At 59.2% G+C, this 20328-nt stretch overlaps 2 protein-coding genes across 3 annotated transcripts; one reads left to right on the top strand and one right to left on the bottom strand.

Moving 5' to 3' along the window:
* Nucleotides 1–981: 981 nt before the first annotated feature.
* GRN (granulin precursor) lies at nt 982–8123 on the top strand. Its single transcript, XM_043466882.1, has 13 exons — nt 982–1130; nt 3871–4015; nt 4137–4262; nt 4380–4464; nt 5160–5272; nt 5371–5506; nt 5621–5715; nt 5957–6080; nt 6353–6450; nt 6543–6788; nt 7000–7233; nt 7339–7569; nt 7659–8123. Exons 2-13 carry the CDS (start codon nt 3878–3880, stop codon nt 7794–7796), a joined length of 1764 nt encoding a protein of 587 aa, XP_043322817.1. The 5' UTR covers nt 982–1130; nt 3871–3877; the 3' UTR covers nt 7797–8123.
* A 107-nt stretch (nt 8124–8230) lies between these two features.
* FAM171A2 (family with sequence similarity 171 member A2) lies at nt 8231–18389 on the bottom strand. 2 transcript variants are annotated; one of them, XM_043466863.1, is made up of 8 exons: nt 18121–18389; nt 14550–14777; nt 14232–14324; nt 11597–11755; nt 11323–11502; nt 11105–11221; nt 10851–10977; nt 8231–10240 (listed from the first exon to the last, which is right to left on the bottom strand). In XM_043466863.1, exons 1-8 carry the CDS (start codon nt 18236–18238, stop codon nt 8767–8769), a joined length of 2496 nt encoding a protein of 831 aa, XP_043322798.1. In that variant the 5' UTR covers nt 18239–18389; the 3' UTR covers nt 8231–8766. The 2 variants fall into 2 exon arrangements, with proteins under 2 accessions (XP_043322798.1, XP_043322807.1); XM_043466872.1 differs by lacking the exon at nt 18121–18389 and adding an exon at nt 15248–15569.
* Between the last annotated feature and the right edge of the window lie 1939 nt (nt 18390–20328).

The following is a 20328-nucleotide window of genomic DNA, read 5'->3' as shown; positions in this document are numbered from 1 at the left end:
CAACTGAACGACAAACACTTTCACTTTTGGGCTTCCTTGATGGCTCAGTGGTAAAGAATCTGCTTGCAATGCAGGAGACTGCGGTTTGATCCCTGGATAAGGGAATGGCAATCCACTCCAAAATTCTTGCCGGGAAAATTTCATGGACAGAGGAGACTTCATGGGGTTGCAGAGTCGGATATGACTGAATACACAACGCTTGCGCACATCAAGTCAATTCCTGAAAGGCAGGGCTTGACTGAAACTAAGGAGCTACTTCCGGTATGCACCCACACCCAGTCAGCCCAGCCTGGTGCCACACACCCAGCTACTCCACACGTGCACTCCACTGAACCTGGCATTCGATCCCTGCCCAAGGCTGCCCTTCCCATCTGGTTTTCTAATGTTTTTCCCAACACACCCCGCCTAGCGACTTCTCCAACCCCTCCCCACTTGCCACTTAAGATCCTCCCAGACTCAGCTCCAAAAAGTGCCCCCAAAGTGGAATTAAATCTTTTTTTCATGCTCAGATCTAACTAATACCTCTTCTCTACACACACCCGGAGCACCTGGAACACGATTCTCCAACCCCCACCCCACCCCCTGCTGTGAGCACCTTGAGGAAAGGGCCTGAGGTCTGTTTATCTTTGCCCTCACAACTCTCCTTCAGTCCCCTTTGGGGCCCGGCTGCCGAGCGTTAAATCTGCATGGGATGGATAGAATACAGACAAATGTTCTAAATCCAGGAGACACCCCTTAAACGCTCTTGAACGCACCCACTAAGGGGCAGATCTCTTGGCTCTCAATGTCCCCGGAAAGGAACTGACCCTCGGCATGGGTCAACAGAAGGCGGCGGGCACCCGCAAACAAGCTGAGCAGTCCCAGGGCGTCACATGATTCCCCAATCACATGATTCCTAGAAATGGGGGGTTGGGGAGAGAGAGGAAGGAGGGAGGGGAGTGAATTGAATAGGAAAAGACACACAGGATTCCAGGTTGGCCCCGCCTTTACATCGACAAGTAGCCAATGGGAGTGCGACATCCCGGACACCTGACCAATGGAAATTGAGGTGGGTGGGCCATCGAGCCGAGTGGCCCAAGTGGATGAGCTGCCTGACTGCTGCTAACCAGCGATCGCGGACCCCGACGCAGGTAAGGAGCGGGGACCTCGCTTGCTCCTTCCCAGGGGCCCAGCCTGGGGGACGTGGGAGATGGGGCTCCTCTGGAGTTTCAGCGGGGATACAAAAAAAGATTCCCTTATAGAAACTCCGAGGCACTGGAGGGAGTTTTATGGGTGGTGGGAGTAAACAGTAATTGCAGTGACCCCCATTAGAAGGGGCTCTCTCTCTCCAGCACCCCTGGAAGCTGCAGCCCCTTCTCCCAAAGCAGAGATCACTCTGTTCTTGTGTCGACTCCGCCCCCATCGGCAGGTGCTGGTAGTGGTGCTGGTGGGCAGTCCCCGCGGCGGCTGGGAGCAAGCTAGGCGCCCGCCCCTGGCTCCCGATCTCAGAGAGCTGGGAGTGGGGCTTGAGACCCTGGCCTCCTCAAAGACAGTAGGGACTTGGGAGTGGTGACTGAACCCCTGGGTTGTGTCTCACTCTAACTTCCTCTCGTGGAGGGGTGGGACGAGCTAACTTCCGTCTCCCCCGGCCACTTTTTCCTGCTCTCTCCGCTGCTGGGTTGGCTCACCTTTTGGGAAATCTCTCTCTGGCACTCGAAGTGGGGGGCTGCCACCTAGTGGAAGATGACGGAGCTGGGGGCTTGAAGAGGGTCCTGTCCTCCCTCTGTGTAGTGGCAGTGTCGGTGGGGGTGAGAGATCACCTCTTGGAACCCTACTGAGATGAATTGGGTTCCCTCTTCCCCATTCTGGTCCTGAGTGTGTGTGCGCGCGCGTGCATGTGTATTCAGTAGAAGCATACACTACTTTCGAACCTCAGGATACCCAGGAAGAAGGATGTACCTAAATGAATCCCTAGGGTGCTGAGTAGTCAGAGATGTGTGCGGACAGGCATTCCTTCTGGCCAGGGCAGCCCAGCGAGCCTGCGGAGGGTTATGGTTGGACTCCTAGAAAGCAGGGCGGCCAGCTCCCTTTCCAGGGAGCTGTGGGCATTGGGGAAGAGAGTGAAAGGGGCTGAGGTCCAGGACCAGTCTTCTTCAGCCTCACCTGTACAGGAGATAGCCTCCTGGGGATGGTCTTTGAGTTGGGGACAGGGCAGTGAGGAAAGCCAGGTGAGGGAGAGAGGATGTGAGTGACCCTGTGTGTGCTATTCCCTAACACACAAAGTGTGCAGTGTCCACACATAGACTCACTGAGAACTGAGGCCCAGAGACAGGAAGCAACTTTTGAGGCCTTCATTCTAGCACTCATGTGCAGTATCCAGGCAGCCCCTGTACCCCACATTTCTGTCTTGGTCCTGTCCACCTGCTCAGAGAAACATTTCTATCCCTCTTCTCTGCTTGGACACCAGGGCTCTATTCTCCTTGGGTTTGGGGGGGTCCATTCCCAGGCACTGTCCATGGTACCACTTGTGAACCCAGGTCCAATATACTCTGGAGCCATCAGAGACTGTCATCTCTATGTCTTGATATATGACATGGGCAGGTTACTTCCTATCTCTGAGCCTCAGTTTCCTCCTTAGAAAATTAAAGGTAATAATTCCTATTTTGGATGGTTGTTACAGGAAAAAAAAGAATAACATAGAATGTTGTCACTGGCTCCTAAAAGGTTCAGCACACATGACTGTTTGGCCCTTCTAGACAGGGTAAGATCTCCTGGGCCTGCCCCATTGAACTAGCAGGGCTGGCTGAGCTTGGGGGAAGAGTTGTTCAGGAAGTGAGAGGCCACTCCCCTTCAGAGAACGAAACTTGCTTCCTTCTGCTGATGCAAATGGCAGCCTGGTGGGCACACATGGGCTCTCTACATGCAGCTGGGTTTCTGCTCCAGGATAGGGAGAGGAAGAGGGGAAGTGTGGTGGGTATGTTTGAGGATCCTGAAAGGGCCTGGTGTAGGACTTCCCTGGCAGTCTGGTGGTTAAGACTTAGAGCTCCCAATGTAGGGGGCATGGGTTCAATCCTTGATCAGGGAACTAAGAACCAACATGTTGCATGGGCATGCCTCCCAGTTTTTTTAATTAAAAAAAAAAATTAAACAAAGAAAGGGCCTGGTGGTATTGGGGGCCCATGGAACACAGGTGTCCCAAAGGTTGACCAAGCCTGTGTGCCTCCTTTGGATGGGGAGGGGACAGTCAGCAGGCAGGTGGTGGCTGACCTTTGGGGAAGGCAGCCCAGACTCCGTCAACATCATACTTCCTTTTTCACAACTTTCTCAACCCCGTGGTTGCTCATGTCGTCATGTGACCTCCCCTCCCCTGCCAACAGGCCTTAGCAGAGGGCAGGTATGAACACAGCATTGGGTGAGGAGGCAACTGGAGGAGCTGGCTCGGGAAGTGAAACCCTGGCTTTTCTTCAAGGGGGAGACTTCAGTTCTGTCTTCTGGGCAACTGATGTCTTTCCCACCCCCATGGAGGTGGCTCACATCCCCACAGTTCAGGCCCACAAAACCCACAAATCTTCCGGACTCTCACATACCCACATCTGCACACACTCAGCCACAGAGATTCAACAGTTAGGCCACATATTGGGGACACAGATTCACACACTCATGTGAGCATTCATGCGTATAGGTGTACACTCGCTGGTGCATGTGTGACCCCCACACAGGACACACGTAGGAAGCTGAGCCTCAAGCCCTGCATCTTTCTTCCTGCCCGGACAGGCTGTTGTTGTGGAGGCTCAGGTGGTCCTGACCCTCGGCAGGTGGGAGTGACTGGTCCCAGAATCAAGGGTGGCCTCAGCTTAAGCCAGTTGCCAAATGCCTCTTGGGACTTTGCAGGTGGACCATGTGGACCTTGGTGAGCTGGGTGGCCTTAGTGACAGGGCTGGTGGCTGGAACGCAATGCCCAGACGGTCAGCTCTGCCCTGTGGCCTGCTGCCTGGACTCGAATGGAGCCACCTACAGCTGCTGCAATCCCGTTCCGGTGAGTGCCCTACGGCCCAGGCAAAGAGCTGGAAGCCTGGGATCGGGCCTCTTGGATTGGCCAGAGGAGTGGGCCAGGCTCGCTCGGGTCCTTCGATTTATCTCCTCATCTCGCTTCCCAGGACCAGCAGCCGTCCGTGCTGAGCCAGCGTCTGGGCCGACCCTGCCAGGCCAACGGCCACTGCGCTCCTGGCTACTCCTGCATCCTCACTGTCTCGGGGACCTCCAGCTGCTGCCCGTTCCCAGAGGTGAGAGTGTCATTAGGTCTACAGAGAAGCTTGGGTCTGCATTTACACTTTTCCTGCACTCTCCCACCCCCCCAGGGAAATGGGCCTCAGTAACCAAGGTGCTTCTGTGTCCCATAGGCTGTGTCATGCGGGGATGGCCGCCACTGTTGCCCCCGGGGCTTCCACTGCAGCGCTGATGGGCGGTCCTGCTTCCAAAGATCAGGTGCGGCAGAGGTGGAGGCGGAGGGCAGGGAGGTGGGAGCAGAAGAATTTGGAGCATCCAGGAGCCCAGCCAGCAGAGTGACCTTGATTCCTGCCTTTGTGCCCTCATTTGTTTGACATCTGTACTAAGCAACACCCCCCCACACACACCCTGCTTTGGACAGAGGGGTGAGGAGGGGTCAGAAGAGAATGCAAGACCCCAGGCCCTGGACCAAGCACTGTGGGGGTGAGGACAGGACAAGCTGAAATGTTTTTTGTTTTTTTTTTAAAGATTTTTTTGATGTGGACCATTTTAAAAGTCTTTATTGAATTTGCTACAATATTGCTTCTGATTTATATTGTTGTTTTTGCTTGGCTTGAGGCAAGTGGGATCTTAGCCCCCTGACCAGGGATCAACCCAAACCCCTTGCATTGCAAGGTGAAGTCCTAATCACTGGATGCCAAGGAAGTCCCAAAAGCTGCACTGGTTTAATGCCTACCCAGTCAGTGGATGCCCTTGCCCTGTGGCATATTGCTGGTACAAGGACTGGCCTGGGGGAGAGTGGATTAAGAGAGCCGGGGGAGCCCTGAGCCCTAGTGCCAGCCCCTGAATCCTTCTGTAGCTGGGCTGGAAGGCGCTGGTGCCAGCAGCTCCTTGAGTGATGGGGGGAATGACCGTCCCTGACTGGGCGGAGTCCTGGGTCATCCCGTCTACAGATACCAAGCCCCTGGATGCCGTCCAGTGCCCCGACAAACAGTTCCAGTGCCCCAACTCCTCCACATGCTGCACCATGCCTGATGGCTCCTGGGGATGCTGCCCCATGCCCCAGGTACAACTACGGGAAGACGGAGGGTGGCGAGGGAAGGCAGCGTGGGCAGAGGAAGGGATGGAGGGAGCAAAGACAGAGACAGGGCCATCTCTTCTCAGGCCTCTTGCTGTGAAGACAAGATACACTGCTGCCCCCATGGCACGTCCTGTGACCTGGCTCATGGCCGCTGTCTCTCGGCCATAGGCACCCACCCCCTGGCTAAGAAGATGCCTGCACACAAGACTAAAAGTTCAGGTAAGGAGGTATGAGTCTGGGGTGAAGAGAGGCCTTTTCTAACTCCTGCTGGAGAGAGCTGGAGAGACTGTCCCCTCCACCCTGGCTGCCCCTCACCTTTCTCTCCCCTTCCAGTGATCTTATGCCCAGATGGACGGTCCCAGTGCCCCGATGGTTCTACCTGCTGCGAGCTGCCCACTGGAAAGTATGGCTGCTGCCCGATGCCCAATGTAAGTGAGGGGCTATAGTCAGCTGGACTGTGTGCCCGCATTCACCTGGCCTGGGTACCCACCTACCTACCTGGCAGTGCCTCCAGGGGGTGGGGCTGGCTGGCTGGCAGCTGGGAACCTGACTGCTCAGGACTCATGCCACCCCCTAGTGGTAGACTTGGGGTAGTGCCTGCTGTCGGCCTGGCTGCTCCCTGAACCAGGGAGACTGGAAATCCCAAAGACCCACTCTGCCCTCACCCAGGCCATCTGCTGCTCCGACCACCTGCACTGCTGCCCGCAGAACACTGTGTGTGACCTGACCCACAGTAAGTGCCTCTCCAAGGAGAATGCTACGGACCTCCTCACCAAGCTGCCCGCACACACAGGTACCGGGGGAGACTGCAGACCCCATTCTACCTACACCACGGGGAGTGAACAGATACGGGGGTGGAGACTGACGGCCGCATGCACGGAGGGGCTGAAAGCAGGGACAGTCCCCTTCCGTCCCCACTGGGCCTCGCCTAGGGTCACTGCTGGGGTGGCCTGAGCCGTACCCTCCCTCCTCCGCATCTGGTTCTCACTGTGGAGCTGGCAGAGGGAGGGCACCCCCAAGGGTCCCCAGTGCCCCTGCTGACCCGCTGCCTCACCTGTCTCACAGTGCAGGATGTCAAGTGCGACATGGAGGTGAGCTGCCCAGACGACTACACCTGCTGCCGCCTACAGTCCGGGGCCTGGGGCTGCTGCCCTTTTGTGCAGGTACCGAGGAGTGGGGAGTGGCCCGGGATGAGCAGAGGGCGGCCACCAGCCAGTCCCCCCCAGGCCCACCGTCCCCTCTCCCTCCGCCCTAGGCTGTGTGCTGTGAGGACCACGTGCACTGCTGCCCGTCTGGATTTCGGTGTGACACAGAGAAGGGTGTGTGTGAAGAGGGGACCCGCCGGGTGCCGTGGATGGAGAAAGTCCCAGCCCACCTCAGCCTGCCGGACCACGGAGCTGTGGAGAGTGACGTCCCCTGTGATAACGTCACCAGCTGTCCTTCCTCCACCACCTGCTGTCGACTCACGTCTGGGGAGTGGGGCTGCTGTCCTGCCCCAGAGGTGCCTGAAGCGGGGGGATAGTTTTGGGGAGAGGGGCAGAGTCTTGGCCTGGGCACATGGCCAGGCTCCTGTTGCCTTCTACCCAGCCCATGGGGGACACCAGCTCAGTCACAGTCATGCCCAGCTGGAGGAGCCCAGCAGGAGAGGCAGGGTGGGGGCTGCAGAGGCTCAGCGCTCTGGCCTAGACCACCCTTTCCTGCCACCTCCCCAGGCTGTCTGCTGCTCGGACCACCAGCATTGCTGCCCCAAGGACTACACGTGTGTGGCCGGAGGGCACTGTAAGAGGGGGAACCAGGTGGTGACCGGACTGGACAAGGTGCCTGCCCGCCAGGCTTCCCCGTCCCACCCCAGAGACACGGGCTGTGACCAGCACACCAGCTGCCCCGTAGGGCAGACCTGCTGCCCAAGCCTGAGGGGGGCCTGGGCCTGTTGCCAGCTGCCGCACGTGAGTGCCCACCTGCCCACTCCTGGTCAGGACAGGGGGGCCCGGTCTCAGGTGGGAGGGGACGTTAGTGGGGGTGACAGTTCGAGGCCCCTTTGTCCCCCGCAGGCCGTGTGCTGTGAGGACCGCCAGCACTGCTGCCCGGCTGGCTACACCTGCAACGTGAAGGCTCGATCCTGTGAGAAGGAGGTGGGCTCTGCACACCCTGCCCTCCACCTGGCCGGCGGCCCTCTCGTGGGCATGGGGAACGTGGCGTGTGGGGCGGGGCACTTCTGCCGCGATAACCAGACCTGCTGCGTGGACAGCCGAGGGGGCTGGGCCTGCTGCCCCTACCGCCAGGTCAGTGATACCCCCCACCCTGGGGCTGGGTAAGGGCCCGGGCCGGGTCCTGCCACGTCCAACTCTCGCCCCCTACTCTGACCATCAAGGGCACCTGTTGTGCGGACAGACGTCACTGCTGCCCCAGTGGATTCCGCTGCGGAGCCAGGGGGACCAAGTGTTTACGTCAGGAGGCCCTGCGCTGGGACGCTCCTTGGAGGGACCCGAGGCCAAGACAGCTGCTGTGAGGGGGCCTGAGGATTGACTTGGCAGCCCTCAGGACCCTGCTCAGAGGGTCCCCACTGCTCAGGCCTCTCCAGCACCTCTCCCCCACCACATTCTCCCAGACCCTCTTCTGAGTCCCCCATCGCCCTGGGAGGTGGGGCCTCAATCTAAGGCCTCCCCTATGCCAAGGTGGAGGCGGGGCTGTGGCAAAAGCCACGTTTCAAGCTGCCATACCCTCCCCCAATTTCTGTCAACCCTGTGGCCAGGTGCTCTTCCTATCCACGGGTGTGGGTGCGTGTGTATGTGTGCGTGCGTGTGCGTGCTGCAATAAAGTTTGTACACTTTCTTAACAGTGTCTGATTTGGCCACTCTGCCTGCCCTCCCCCAGGGGGCCTCTGAGCCAGGGTCCCCACCCAGTGTCCACATTCCCCCACCCCCACAGAAAGACACACAGCAGTTCATCTCACCAGTTTTATATTTGCTGTTGCCCACAGCGATCCCATCACATTACTCCCTAGTCCCCGGAGCCGCCCCAGCCTCCAGCCCTGTGACATCGCAGCCCAGAAGTGGGCTAGTCAGCAAGCAGCACCCCCTCCCCTCCCAGGGGTCCGCTAGGACGCCCCCTCCCTTCCCGGCCCTCAGGCTAGCCGCTGAGGCCTCGTTGCCCCTCCTGCTTTCCCACGATAGAGCTTTCTATGTACAGCCACGTTTATACAGGCACTGCTTCCCCCCACCCAGCCCTCCTCCCCAGCACCTCCCATCGGGGGTCTGGTCCCCCCTCCCTCACCTCCCTCTCAGAGGCAGACACGGGTCCCTCCCAAGACATTACCCAGCACAAACCACCGGACAGCTCCGCAGGGCCCCGGGCCCCTTTCCAGGCCGGGGCTGGGAGCTAAGGGCGAGGGCCCCCGCGGTCCCCCGGAGCGCGTACCCTGGGGGCGGGCCCGGGCGGAGGGGGCGGGGGCCGGCCTGGAGGCGGCGCCAAGCCGGGCGCTACTTGACGTTGAACACCATGAGCGGCCGCTCCTCCCGCCGCTGCCACGGGCTCTTCTTGTCGCCCGCCTCGTCGCCCACCTCCGCCCCCAGCTCGTCCTCCGGGCTGGTGAGCGAATCGCGCCGCAATTCGCTGGCGCTGCTGCGAGAACTGTCCCCGCGGCTGCGGCCCCGCCCCCGGGGTACCGTGGCCGCCCGGCCCTCGGGCGCCGCCACCTCGTCCAGCAGCGGCGTCAGCGAGTTGTCCTCCGGAGAGCAGAGGCCCGTGCGGCTCTCGCTGCTGCTTGGCTCCGTGTCCTCGCTGAGCGCCAGGCGCGGGGGCGCCGGCGGGGGCGGCGGCGGGGGCGGCGGGGCTGCCGCCGGGGTGCGCTCCCGCTCCTCCCGCAGGGGCCGCCGGCGCGCCGGCCGCGCCTCGTGCACGTCGACGCCCGAGTCCAGGCTGGCGTCCGTGCTGCGGCCGCCGCCGCCCGCCTGCAGGTCGATGTAGGAGTGGCGCACTTGCGAGTTGGAGCGCCCGTCGAGGGATACGAACCAGGCGCGCGGGTGAGGCTTCACGCCCAGTTCGAGCAGCTTCTTCTCGGTCAGGGCCTGCAGCTCCCCGTTGAGCTGTGCCATCGTCGACTCGTTGAACAGCACCGGGATGGTGACCGAGCCGCTGACCGGCGCCGAGCGCCCACTCCCCCAGCCCTCGCCACCGCCACCCCCGCCGCCCTCGCCCCCCGCGCCCGAGTGGCCCGGCATCAGAGGGCGCTGGGGGTCGGGCTGGGGAAAAGGGCGTGCGGGGCCGGGGGCCGCGCCCTCGGGTGGGGCCGACTCCTCGCCTGACCCCGTTGCGCCCGCCTCGCCGCCTAGGCGCACATAGTGCGCGGGGATCACCAGGGTGGGCATGACGTTGCGGTAGACGCTGTCCTTAAGGTGGTCGATGGAGCCGCAGAAGATGAGCTGCCCGGCCTGGCTGAGCGACGGCGGCCGTGCCAGCTGGTCCACAGACTGCGACAGCAGGAAGTCGGGGGTCTTGCTCTCGGCCGCCCCCTTGTGGCCCAGGTAGTGCTCGAAGGGCGGCGGCGGCGAGGGAGGCTCCTGCAGAAAGGCCGGGGTCCCCGGGGGCCCCCGCCGGTACTCCTCCAGGCCTGGCTCCAGCCCGGCGGGACCCTCGACGGAGCGGGCACCCTTGAGCCCGGCGGCCTCGCCCCCGCGGGCACCCGCAGGCTCGGCGGCCGGGCGGCTGGTGGAGCGCGGCTTGGCACGGAAGAAGTCGTCCCGGGAGGCAGTCAAGTCCCGGGAGCTGGAGAAGGCGGAGTGGAGGGGCCCTGGAGGTGGAGCCTCGGGATCCCCCGACGGCGCGGGCTCCAGGGGTCCCCCACAGATGAGGTGGAGCTGGGACATCGAGGTGGCCTGGTCTCGTTTGTTACCGTCAGAGGGGCCGGAGAGCTGCAGCTTGCGGTGCTGTTGCCTCGGCTTCAGGCAGCGCCTCCTGGAGACACGGGGGCAGATCGGGGTGTCAGGAAAGGGTGGGGGTCCCTGACCCCGAAGTTGGAAGATGGGGTTGGGTATAGTTGGAGGGGTCCTAACAAAGCTTGGGACTCAGGAGAGAGGTTGGGGAGCTCAGGTGGGTCCTGGGAGAGGTTTGTGGACAGAGTTGGAGTGTCTATGGGAGGTCCAGCAGGCAGCAGTATCCATCTGGGTCCCCCCTCGGGGTAAACCGCACTCCGTGGTTCATGGCAGGTGCAGTGAGAGCCAGGAAGGAACCTAGGCCAACCAGGGGCCTGTGTGGCCTCAGGTTCCCTGGAAGTGGGGGCCGGGGTGGTAGAAGCAGCTGCAGATGGTCTCTGCCGGGGCCTGGCCTGCAGCTCCTGCCTCCTCTCCCCCAACTTCTCTGAAGCCACCAGTGTTTCCGGCTTTATCTATGCCTATGCATATGAGTGCTTTCCTGGCAGTGCTTTTAAGAATCCCAATGGTGTTTTATGCATCTCTGGGGCCCCAGCACCTGGCTCAAGACCAGGCATGGAGCAGGCCTCAGGCCATGGCTGGAATAAGGAGGCTTGGGCATCGGGAGGCAGTGGAAGCGGGTGGGGGGCACTCACCGACAGTAGTAGACGAGCAGACACAACAGAATGAGCACGAGCAGGGCCAGGGCTGCCAGGATGGTGAGCAGGAAGATGGTGTGGTAGGTGCCGATGTCCTGGATGCCCGATGTGATGGTGACCAGCCCTGTGCCAGAAGAGGGCTTAGTGTTCCCAGGGGTGGCTGTCCCTCCTGCCATTCAGAAGGAGTCCACTCTCCCCGCCTCCCCTTCTACCACCGCCCCTGTTCCCTGCTGCCCCCCCCCAACTCTCACCAGCTGTGGGGGAGGCCATGGCGGCTGCCCAGTACCCCAGCTGAGGGGAGATGAAGGTCCAGTAGAGCTGCCGGCCTTCCTTGCGGATCACACCCGTGCCGTTGCGTACCCACAGCCCTGGGAGAGGCAGGGCTTTCAGTAAACTCAGTGTCCCCAGCTTAAGTCCCACTTTCTTTCCCCAAACTCCAGCACCTGCACCCCCCCCACCAGGCACTCACCACTCTTGGGGTCGAACCTCCAGGCTGGAATGCTGGTGCCCACGGCGAGGGCACGAGGTTCCGAGGGCACTGGCAGGGACAGGTGAATGGGGCCCGAAAGCGGCACCTCTGTCCCGTTACCTGCCAGCAGGTGCACGCTCACAGCGGCCACGGGCATCAGCTCCAGCCAGGAGCCGTTGCCTGCAGGAAGGGGAAACAAGGGCTGAGGGCTAAGTCCTGGTGGCGGCGGGGCGCAGGGGGTGGGAATCCCTTCCGTGCCTGGCACCCAGCATACCTGAGCTGGAGGCCTCCGTGCCCAGGAAGGCAGGGAAAGCCCGCATTTCCTGCTGGGTGCTGGCAGGTGTGAGCGAGGCCCAGAGTTGGCTATAGGTAGAACTGACCGGCAGGCGGGCAGCCCGGCGCTGGAACTGTACCCAGGGCTGGGAGCGGGCACCTGGATGGAGAGAAGGGCTGCAGTGGCCTGGCCAGGGACAAGCTGCCCAGAGACCAGTATCTGAGGCAGGGGTCCCCAACCTCTGGGCCACGGACAGTACCTCCTATCAGATCAGCAGCAGGGTTAGATTAGGAAGAAAGTGCACAATAAAGGTAATGTGCTTGAATTATCCTGAAATCACCCCCAAGCCCCGTCTGTGGAAAAGCTGTCTTCCACAAACCCAGTCCCTGGTGCCAGAAAGGTTGCAAATCACTGATCTAAGGAGAAGGGGAACCAATGGGTCAGAACACGTGGGAAGGCCAGGGAGAGTGGTAACTTGGGGAGAGAACTGGGCAGCCTTAGAATGGTAACTTTGAAGGGGCAGGGACCTGAAATCTGCTCCAGTAACTACTAGACACACAGGGCTGTTAAACACTCGACATGTAGCTAGTGGGACTAGGGAACTGCATTTATTTTTACCTCTAAAAAGTTTAATGAATTTTTAATTTATTCAAATTTAAATAGCTACATGTGGCTCCTGCATTTGACAACTTAGGTTTTGGATGTGTGTCTGTCTGTCTGTCTTGAAGCAGAGGGAATGTATAAATAATATTCCAATATAATATGGTAATAGGTAACATTTACTAAGCTTTAAGATATGCTGGCCACTGCTCTAAGCAGGTTACTTACATTAACCCCTGTAATTAGCACAACAGCCCCTGAGGTAGGTGCCTTTATTATCAGCCCCAGTTTAAAGATGCAGGATTAGAGGCAGGAAAGGTTCAGTAACTTCCCCAAGGTCACTGGAGCCTGATGGAAGCCCTGGCAGTCAGGTACCAGGGCCCCTCCCCTCACTCACCATTACATCCTGCCTCCCTCTAGAAATAGCAGGGTGCAAGGGGAGCTTGCCCTGCCCATCTTGGGAATATTCTGTGGAGCCCTGCAGGGTGAGTAAGACTCCGGCAGGAAAGAAAGTGGGAAGGGACTTCTCAGAGGACTGACAGGAGGAAGGCCTGGGGCATGAGGCGGCTGGCTGGTTGGGGGAAGACAGATAACTGGATAGGGAGGCAAGCAAGGCAGCTGGCGGCGCACAGGCTCTGGGAGGGTGCTGCCAGCTTTGTGAACCAGTCTAGGCTTTCTACTGAAAGCATTGGGAGCCGTGGGAGGGCTTTCAGCTAGGGGGCAATATAGGGCTCCTCTGGCATTTTAGAAACCTCCAAAGACATTTTAGAAGCCTCTGGTTCAGGATCAGAGAGAAAGAGATGAGCAAACAAGAAGAGTAATGTGGGGACAAGGATTCAAGCTAAGAATATAAATTGGGGAGGAGAGGCACCCCATCCAGAACCCACGTTGGCTCCCCAGTGCTAGCCAGATGGAAGCTACCCTCTGCCTGGCTGCGTCAACCAGTCTACACCAGGCACCTCTCCTGTACAGCCAGACCAGAACACACTTACAGTCCCTTTCTGCCCCTGCACCTATTTTTTGGAGGGGTGGGGGGGCGCTGTCCTGGGTCTTGTTGTGGCTCATGGGTTCTTCATTTCAGCGTGTGGACTTTCTCTAGTTTCAGGATGCAGGCTCTAGAGTGCGTGGGCTTAGTTGCCCCATGGCATGTGGAATCTTAGTTCCCAGACCAGGGATCGAACCCACATCCCCTGCATTGACGGTAGATTCTCAACCACTGGACCACCAGGGAAGTCCCTGCCCCTGAATCTTGATTCCTCTTCAGTGAAGGTGCCTTTGCTGCCCCCTCATGAGCCCACTTGTCCCACAGCTCCCTTGCCCATCCTCTCACCCTGCTGCTGTCCCACGTGAGGGTCCTCTCAGTATTGAATGCACCTGCCCTCCACTCCACTGCCCTGCCTACTCTGTAGTTATTTCTGGGTTGGCAGTGTTCTGTCTGTTTGTCAGTGAACTCCACAAGGCGCGGAGCCAGTCTGCTCTTCCTCACCGTTATCCCCCAGCACCAGACACAGTAGCTGGCACGGCACAGGGTTGCAGGAAGTATCAGTTGGGTGAGACCGAAAGTCTAGGGGTGGACAAGGTCCACTGCGGGATTGCTCCAGGCCTCGCACTTGATAGGTGTTCTATGTCTGTGGAGTGACCCTAGTATCGAACATAGGCACCCAGGAGGTGCACAAGAAATGCTTGTAGATCCACTGAAGACAAGGTGGCAGGAAGTGGAATTTCTAATGGTAGGAGAAGAGGGAGAACAGAAACCATAAGAAGCCCCCAAAACAGCAAGCATTTATTGACCACCTTCTGTGCTGTTGTTCGCCTGCCTGATGCCATTTAATCCTTACCTCAATTTGACAACATGGATACTATCAATATTCACATCTTACTGAGGAACTAACTGAGGCTCAGAGAGGTTAAGTGACTTGCCCAAGGGCACCCAGCCAAACTGTGGAAGAGGGGAGCACTCTGTACCCAGGTCAGGGAGAGGGAAGGGAGGCTGGAATGGGTGGAGAGGAGGGAACTGGAGAAGGGAGAGTCTTACCAGGAGAGCCCAAGAGGATGTGAACCAGGTCCTCATAGAGGATGAGGGTGGCCGGCCGCTCAGGGAGCAGGTAGAGGCTGACTGACGCATACACTGCAGAAGGGGTGTCCTGTCAGCTTCAGAGAAAGCCCCCCTCCCCCAGGCTGGGCACTCCCACCATCTGAATCCCAGTGACTTCATCCTTCCTCAGCCCCTTCTGCGTACCCCAGCCCAGGCAGCAACTGCTAGAAAGCCTGCCCCTCCGCCCCCAAGAGCTATTTTGGGAAGGGGCTGATGGGGTCAGCTGCTCCCCACCCCTCCAGCTGCCCCTGCACTCACAGGGCAGCTTGTCAACACGCCAGGGCACAGAGTTGGTGAGGAAGCCAGGGCGGGCAGCAGTAACCAGCACCCAGGTGCCCAGGCGGTAGCTGAGGGGCAGTGTGGCCACGCCCTCTGAGTCCGTGGTGCCAGCCGCCAGCAGCATCCGGTTTCCAAACACATCCACTGAGGCCCGAGCCAAGGGCACCAGCTCCCCGCTCACATACACCTGCACCTTGATCAGGATCTCTGTGGGCAAGACAGGGTGAGGGGAGTAAGGAGGAGGGAGGAGGGGATGAGAGGCCCGGGGGAAGGCTCAAAATCAGAAGAGGGGGCTGTGGTTGGGAGTGGCTTTGGGACCCAGGCTAGACAAGGTATTATGAGCCAGCATTTATAGAGCCCTCATGTAAACCTCACATTAGCCTGTGAGGTAGGCGGTACTATTAGCATATTTCATCATCAAGTCTAACACATGCACATTTTGACATTTTAACATTCTGAACTCAGGCTGTGCCTAGGATTCATGATGTCATAATTATAATCGGCAGCTTTTTTTTCTTTTTCGCTGGCACATGAAATAAATAATGGTGTATTTTACAGTCAGTGATGTATTAGACCCAATAAAATATGCTTGTAGCCCATTTTATAGGTAAGGAAACTGAGGCTCTAAGGGTTTAGATTCTTGCCCTACAGTTAAGTGGGAGATCTGGGATCCAAACCTGGGAGTCTGTCTCTAGACCCAGATCCTTAACCACTGGACTCTATGGGGGTGGTGTCAGGGAGAGGAGAGGGAAGGAGAGCTGAGAAAGGATGAGTAACCGGCGAACCAGGGATCTGCAAGTGGAGCGGAGAGGAGAGTGGTCAAGAGTCAGTCATTTGGAAGGGAGGAACAGGGCTTCGGGCAGAGTTTGGGTCCTCAAGAAAAAAGCTGATAAAGGGACACCAGCAGGCTGGCCATTCCCATCATTCACCCTCTTCCCAGAATCGTGAGCATGAGCCTGTCTCCCTTCAGATTTAGGGACTCACACAACCCCTGAGCTCCAACAAGTACCCCCTGACCCCTCCCCTTCACATGGACTGCCAGCCCCCTCCCAGCTGGTCAGCTACAGTCAGTCACCATGGCAACGCCCTCATTCCTCCCAGGAGATGGGCAGTGAGCTGGGGCCCTGGCAAGGGGAAGGAGATCTGGGGGGGCCGACACAGGCCCAAGGGTAACCAGTGTGGAGGGGGCTGGGAAGCGAAGTCGAAGTCTTTCTTTCCAGCCACCTTGGCCCCTGGCCCCAGGATGATCTGTCCAGGATGCAGGTGTCCTGAGCTCAGAGGGGCTGACAGAGGAGGGACCAGGCCAGAGTTCTCATAGATTCTACAGCTTCTTCTCTGACTCACAGCGCTAACTACCCCTTCCTACTCAGCGCAGTTCTTCCTCAAGAACATCCTCACCCCTCTCTTGTTGCTAAGAATGGGAGTAGGTGTCCTGCCTGAAAAGGTACAGCGGCCTCAGTGTGGGGGCCCCGGGGGAGTGGGCGGGGTGCTGGACACAAACCTCGGAGAGTCCAGGTACAGAAGGACGAGGCCGGAACTGAGGGCAGCAGGGCACGAGGAGGTCATGGGGCCTCACGGGTGGAGCCTGACACTCAGCAGCGACAGGTGTCTCGTCTCAGGCTTTCAGCCAACCCCAGGGCCAGCGCCACGCCTGCCCTTGGCATCCCGTCCAGCTGTTCGCCTGAGCCCACCTCCCTCTCGCCTCCCAGACCAGAGCCCAACTCAGAGGGTGGGTGTGCATGCACTCGACCCTTTCCTGCTTTCTGGTTCTCCAGGGTACTGACAGCCTGTCCACACTCCCCCTCTCCCCATCACCACCCTGCAGGAATTCTGAGAAGCTAGAGGGGCCTGCGGGCTCCCCACCCCTACCCCGGGCTAGGAACAGCTGGATGGAACAGCTGGGAAGAAGGGACCTGGGAGTCTGGAATATGGTCATTTGAAGGAATGCCTTGGGTTCAAGGGCCAGAGCCTCAGAAAAGGGGAGGGATCCTAGGGAATAAGACAGGGGTGGGCAGGTAAGACCTGAGGAGGCATCAGTGCCAAGCTGGGGAGGGGGTGGGCAGGTGCCGAGCAGAGTCCCCCTTTCTCCTCAACCTGGGCCCCTAGCCAGCAACCTGGGAGAACCCCCTCTTCTGGCTCATTTCCAGACAATTCCCTGGGCTCCCTCCCGAGGCCTGCAGCTCTTGAGGAAGAGGCTTCCTGAAAAAACAGGGCCCCTTCCTACCCATCAAAGCCTCCACCCCTGCAGAGAGCAGGGGAGACTGAGGCCGGGGAGATCCTTCCCCATTCCTCAAAGCTTGACATTCCACCCAGGATCCGCCTGTCCAGGCTTCAGCCCTGCCTCATTCCAGGAGGAAATCCGACCCCCTCCCTTCATCCGGACCTTACTTCCCTCATCCAGACACCACCCACCCCCCCTGCTTTTCCTGCCAGCTCCTTGGTGGAAAGGCGAAGAGTAGAGAGCACCATGTCAGGCAGGGATGGGACTCAGAGGCAGGAGTCAGGGGGACAGTGGCTGGGGTGGTGGGGTCAGGGGCTGGGAGGCAGACGCAGGGCTAGGGTGGGGTGGACGCCCCTGAGAACCGTGGCATCGGTAGGGAGTCATGGTCTAGCTCTCCCGCGGCAGAAGCCAACCCCGCCCCCACCTCACACACCCACCTGGGCCCGTGAGGCGCTGGGAGGGTCTCCTTCACTGCGTTGGAGAGGTAAGAGGAGGAGGGGGTAAGCTGGGGGCGGGCTGGGACAGGAGTGGCTGGAGGCTTGCCGGACGGGGACCCAGGCACCTGCCCTTCCAGCCGACACTGCCCACAGCCAGTTAGCCAGCTCAGCATGGCTCCTCCACCAACCACAGCCCTGCCATGCGCCTCGAGCTGGGAATCAACGTACCCCTTTTTCCAGACAGCCCCCCAACTGCAGCCCCTCCTCCATCACGGGCCAATCGGCGTTTCTTTGGTGCACCCCAAATTCTGAACCTGGGGGGCCGGCGGGGGGCTGTCAGGCTCCAGGGCGAAGAACCCCATTCGAGCAGCCAATCCGCCCACCGCCTCACCCACTCCCCCTTCTCCCCTCCCCCCTTCAAACCCAGCTCCAGGCGCCCAGCCCCCGTTTGGGCCCAGGGTGGCAGCCGCTGCCTGCGCCCCCAACCCAGCGGGGGTCGGGAGCGAGGAACCCGCTGGGGGCTGCGGAGCGGGCGCCCGCCCCAGCCCGCCCCTGGGCGGGTGTCTCCGATAGACAATGGCTCAGGCAGCAGCGCCTCGCGGACCAGGAGGGAGAAAAACAAGGCTGGAGGGGGCGGTGGCGCGGAGCCTGGGGACCCCGGCCCTCCCCATTGTGCCTCCCCGAGACCCCCGTCCGGCGGTCTCCCTCTCCCTCCCCCCTCTCCCCCGTAAGCGACGACCCCAGGTCGCCTAGCTCCCCCCACCCAAATCCAGGGAATAGAATACCCCTCAATTCACAAGCGCCGCGAAGAAGGGGCTGGCGGGCGGGTCCCGGTCTGGGGTGGGGGGGGTATGCAGGCCCAGGATCAGTGCCCCTCCCGGCCAAGACTCACCCTGCGGGCTGGGGGGCTCCGGCGGCGACTTGCCGGGAGCTCGGGAGGCGCCACCGAGCAGCAGCCCCAGCAGCGGCAGCAGCCGCGCGAGGACGCTGGGGCCACTCGGCGGCGGCATCGCGGGGCTCGGCCCGGCCCTAGCGGCCCATGGCTCCCGCCCGGCCCCGCTCGGCCGGCCCCGCTCAGCCCCAGCTCAGCGCCGCGCCGCGCGGCTCGGGCTCCCGCTCTGGCTGCGGTGGCCGCTCAGCGCGATTGTCTCCGCCCGGAGCCGCCGCCAGCGCCCCCTGCAGGCGGCGCCCCACCCCGCGGGCCTCCGGGCGCCGCCCCCTCGATGCCCGCAGCCCACTCCGCAGCCCCTGCTGCGCGCTCAGACCCCCGGCTGCAAGGGAGTGTAGCGAATAGGGTCCGACTACTGGGGTTCTCGGAGTTCCAGAGCCCTCAAAATTGGGTGCAAAATTTGGGCAGGGAGAACTGCTGTTGCTTACAACACAAGTGTCTCCAAAAACTGTCAAGAACTGCGCAGTCCTCTCCGCACAAACAACCTGCGCGGTGTTGGGAAGGTAGGGCGCAGTCCCGTTGAGAACAACCCGGGTCCGGGTTCTTGTCTAGCTTCTTCGTCCTCTTGAGTTCTAAGCAAGTTCCTTAGCCTTCTGCTCCACGGCCTTCCTTTAAGATGAGCGTTGTGGTAATCTCTGCCTTGTGGGATTATTGTAAGGATTAAAAGAGATAATGATGTAAAGGGTGCTTTACTGGAGCGCAACAGATGTTGCTGATGGCTCAGGGTGAGGTTCACCCTCAGGGTGAGGCTCACCGCTGCCCAGTAGTATATTCATCCCTGGGCAAACCGAATGCTTAGAACCCCACGTTTGAATTCCACACTGGAAGCTTGCCCTGGCACCCACCAACCTCTCCTTCTTTCCAGTTTCTGGTCATCCTTATCATTCGACTTGGTCAAATCCTCATCTAATCTGTATCCCTCTTCTGGTTTTCTCTTGCTTGTCACCTTCTCTTTCTCACAATATGGTGCCCTGAAGGGGCCTGGACACTTTGGGCAAGGAACTCCCATCCCTCGGAAGTCAAGCTTTTTTCCTGGTTAGGTGCCTCTGTTGGGTCTCCTGACAAGCTTGTGAACAAAACCACTTGATTGATTCTTTCTCTCTTTCCCTCCCTCCTTCCCTTCCTCTCTCTCTCATTCTCCCTTCCTTCCTCCCTCTATCCCTTTTTCTTTCTTTCTCACAAATTTCCATCTATTCATATTTCCCCCGTCTAATTCTTATGTAACCATTTTTTTCCCCCCACAACCTCAACACAGGATTTAGCACTCATTCCTGGTGAATTTCATCTTGTTGGTTTCAACCCAACTTTACAATCTGTCAAGGCTGCCTTGAATCTGCTTCATCACCCATTGTATTGGAGCTGCCTCTCAGCTAGCAGCCATCTGCAGGGTGAAAGCAGCTTTGCTGCCTGCATTCACAGGACTCATGACAATACCAGGTAGCCCAAGGATGGAGCTTTAGGACGCCCCCACAGAGATTGCCTCTGCTTTATCAAAATTGTTCAATTTTAAATCCGCATCTCTATCATCCAGGTCACATTTCTGTCTTGTTTATAAGGATAAATGCCAAATGCTTTGCTGGATCAAGATAAATTGTCTGGGGCCATCCAATTACAATGGTGGTGGGAAGAGAGGGTTTGGCTGCTATTCAAGGTTCACAGCTTAATCTTTTCCTAAATGGTCACAGTCACCCATGAAGAAACCTGTTCTGGAACCTGCCATGCATGGATGTCAAATTGTTCTCTTTACATAATTTACCTTTTACCCCTTTGGGTAAAATCAAATGCCAGCCCCTCTTGTGTGGTAAGGCTGTTAATCAATGGCTTCGCCCAACACTCAGCATTAAGTCCAAAGTTCTTCCCCATGGCTGCAAAGTGCTGCATGCCTGCCCCCACCCCTGACTTCATATGGATTCCTCGCCTGCCTTCAGCCCAAGGGTCTCCTTTCTTTTGCTTGAATACGTCAAGCCTGCTCCCACTTCAGGCCTTTTCAGTTCAGTTCAATCGCTCAGTCGTGTCTGACTTCTTGTGACCCAATGGACTGCAGCATGCCAGGCTTCCCTGTCCATCACCAACTCCCGGACCTTATGCAAATTCATGTCCATCGAATCAGTGATGCCATCTAACCATCTCATTATCTATCGTCTCCTCCTT

Source organism: Cervus canadensis, chromosome 1 (genome assembly GCF_019320065.1).
Source record: "Cervus canadensis isolate Bull #8, Minnesota chromosome 1, ASM1932006v1, whole genome shotgun sequence".
NCBI classification, from domain to species: Eukaryota; Metazoa; Chordata; class Mammalia; order Artiodactyla; family Cervidae; genus Cervus; species Cervus canadensis.
This window is presented reverse-complemented; position numbering and strand designations above follow the sequence as displayed.

What these genes read in the sequence shown, in the direction of transcription:
- GRN (XM_043466882.1), top strand. Translation starts at nt 3,878, where the DNA reads ATGTGGACCTTGGTGAGCTGGGTGGCCTTAGTGACAGGGCTGGTGGCT. An exon ending in GTCCTGCTTCCAAAGATCAG is followed by an intron (nt 4,465 to 5,159) that starts GTGCGGCAGAGG and finishes TCCCGTCTACAG; the next exon opens with ATACCAAGCCCCTGGATGCC. An exon ending in CCTGCTGCCCCTACCGCCAG is followed by an intron (nt 7,570 to 7,658) that starts GTCAGTGATACC and finishes CTGACCATCAAG; the next exon opens with GGCACCTGTTGTGCGGACAG.
- FAM171A2 (XM_043466863.1), bottom strand. Translation starts at nt 18,238, where the DNA reads ATGCCGCCGCCGAGTGGCCCCAGCGTCCTCGCGCGGCTGCTGCCGCTG. An exon ending in CACGGAGGCCTCCAGCTCAG is followed by an intron (nt 11,503 to 11,596) that starts GTATGCTGGGTG and finishes CCCTTCCTGCAG; the next exon opens with GCAACGGCTCCTGGCTGGAG. An exon ending in GAGGTTCGACCCCAAGAGTG is followed by an intron (nt 11,222 to 11,322) that starts GTGAGTGCCTGG and finishes TGCCTCTCCCAG; the next exon opens with GGCTGTGGGTACGCAACGGC.